Source organism: Rhagoletis zephyria, unplaced genomic scaffold (assembly GCF_001687245.7).
Source record: "Rhagoletis zephyria isolate East Lansing unplaced genomic scaffold, Rhagoletis_zephyria_1.1 Rzeph_scaffold_50346, whole genome shotgun sequence".
NCBI lineage: Eukaryota > Metazoa > Arthropoda > Insecta > Diptera > Tephritidae > Rhagoletis > Rhagoletis zephyria.
The window spans coordinates 1-2065 of record NW_016207400.1 but is presented as its reverse complement, the minus strand read 5'-3'; the positions used below and the strand labels follow the sequence as shown (position 1 = coordinate 2065).

The 2065-nt window shown below is 35.3% G+C and overlaps 1 protein-coding gene across 1 annotated transcript; it reads left to right on the top strand.

Annotated features, from left to right (window-relative positions):
• Positions 1 to 268: 268 nt before the first annotated feature.
• Positions 269 to 857, top strand: LOC108355809 (uncharacterized; the record flags this gene model as incomplete). The annotated part of the gene is made up of 1 exon (XM_017606942.1): positions 269 to 857. A coding segment is annotated over one exon (589 nt), but the record flags the coding sequence as incomplete, so codon positions are not given.
• Positions 858 to 2065: the final 1208 nt, after the last annotated feature.

The following is a 2065-nucleotide window of genomic DNA, read 5'->3' as shown; positions in this document are numbered from 1 at the left end:
TGTGGTCGTCCGCCAAAACTAACTAACCAACTCGTAAAAAGTTTGATAAATAGGGCCAAAAACAACGTTGGTCAATCCACGAGACGATTATCGCGAAAATTTGACGTTTCCAAATCCACGGTCCATCGTGTTTTGACCAAGCATAATGTGTTTTACCGGAAACGTAAGCGTGCACCCAAATATACAGCCAGGCAGCTCGAAATAATACCAAAATGTTGTCGGGCACTACGCAACAAGCACTTTGTGAATGGAAAATTCATAATTTTAGACGATGAATCTTACTTCACTTTTTCGCATCATGAAATAAGCGGGAATGATGGTTTCTACACTGATAACATTGAATTGACTCCAGATAAGGTGAAATATGCCGCCAAATCAAAATTTGAACCAAAAGTGTTGGTGTGGGCCGCCATTTCATCAAAAGGTGTTTCAGTGCCGTTAATCCGCCCAAGTGGTGCTGCAGCGATCAATTCTGACACTTACATTAACCAATGTTTAACCAAGTTGAAGCGTTTCATTGAAAACAATCATGCTCGCGACAAAATCATGTTTTGGCCGGACTTGGCAAGTAGCCATTACGCTAAAAAAACGTTGGATTGGCTCACAGAAAACAATATACCTTTTGTACCGAAAAAGGACCACCCTCCGAATATCCCAAAGGCACGTCCAATCGAAGACTTCTGGGCAATACTTAAGCGTATGGTGTATGACAAAGGCTGGGAGGCTAAAAATGAGCACCAGTTGATTGGAAGGATTACGCGAAAGATAAGGGAAATGGATAAATCGGTCTGCCAGAACATGATGAAGAAAGTTCCATACATCCTTAGAAAAATCGAGGATATGGTCCATATAGTGTGGTATAAAAATAATTTTTAGTAGACAATAAACTTAGTAACTTACTATGAAAACGCATTTTAAAATACCATGGTTATTGTGGATATCGTCCACCCCGATGCATTTTGTGCCAAAACTTATGAGACACGTGTTATAAGTAAAATTTGATATGAGTTACAAGCGAAATGAGAGAGGAGATTGTCCGAGCGTGTGATTTCTTACCTTTTTGTTTGTTTCTTAAACACAACGTAGTGACGATTGATAACAGCGACTTTGGTTTACTAAAATATGTGTTCAACAAAAATCATAACACAATCGCACAATGTGTAGAATACTTAGCTATGTAGTGGCCGTAAAGAGCAAACACTTTACTGATTAACTAGTAAGAATCCCATGTCTGCTTCAGTCGAGTTCCACTTGCTGGCTTACGCGGTGTTTTTGCGACTAAATTGCGACTAAGTTAACATATCTCGCGATTTTATAAGTAAAACATTTTATTTTTTAGTTTGAACTTTGGACACTATATTGTTATATTTCCGTAAATAAGTCGGAGTAATGTTTTTGAAAAAATCATTGGCAACAATTAATCTGCTTAAGCGTAGCTTTTCGACAAGTGTTTGGAGAGCAGCCAGCCTACAAGGACCGCGTCAACCTGTAACTGAAAAAGTGATATATGAATATATATATTTTTTAAAATTTAAAACTTTCAATTTTATTTGCATTTACGTGATATGAATTTAAAAATCACATTGAGACTTTGATTATTTAATATTTCATATGTACTTAACCATTAAGGAAATCTAAAAATTATTCTCACAACATTTTTGAAAAACCTAATCCGATTTCTCAATTTTATTGTGGCTTATTAACATTTTATTTTAATATTGTTATTGAGCTTTGTACCACGATTATGTTTATTAAGAAAAATCGATTTATTTGTCGATATATGATCATCAAAAAAATTCTATAAGTTGTTTCATTGCTGGTTGTAGATATTTACATATGGCCCAAATCGCCGAAAACGAAACCAAGGGGAACATTTTTTTTTCTCAGGTTTCGCAGATTTTGGATTACATCTGGGTCATACATATTCTAAGGTATCAGACAACATCAATATTAACGCGAATCTCCTCTAAAACATGAAAATTAACTTATTCTTGAGACACCTTTAAATAAACAAAAATTAAAAAAGCAAAACATGAAACTAAAGGGTAGCTTATATTTAAGGTCC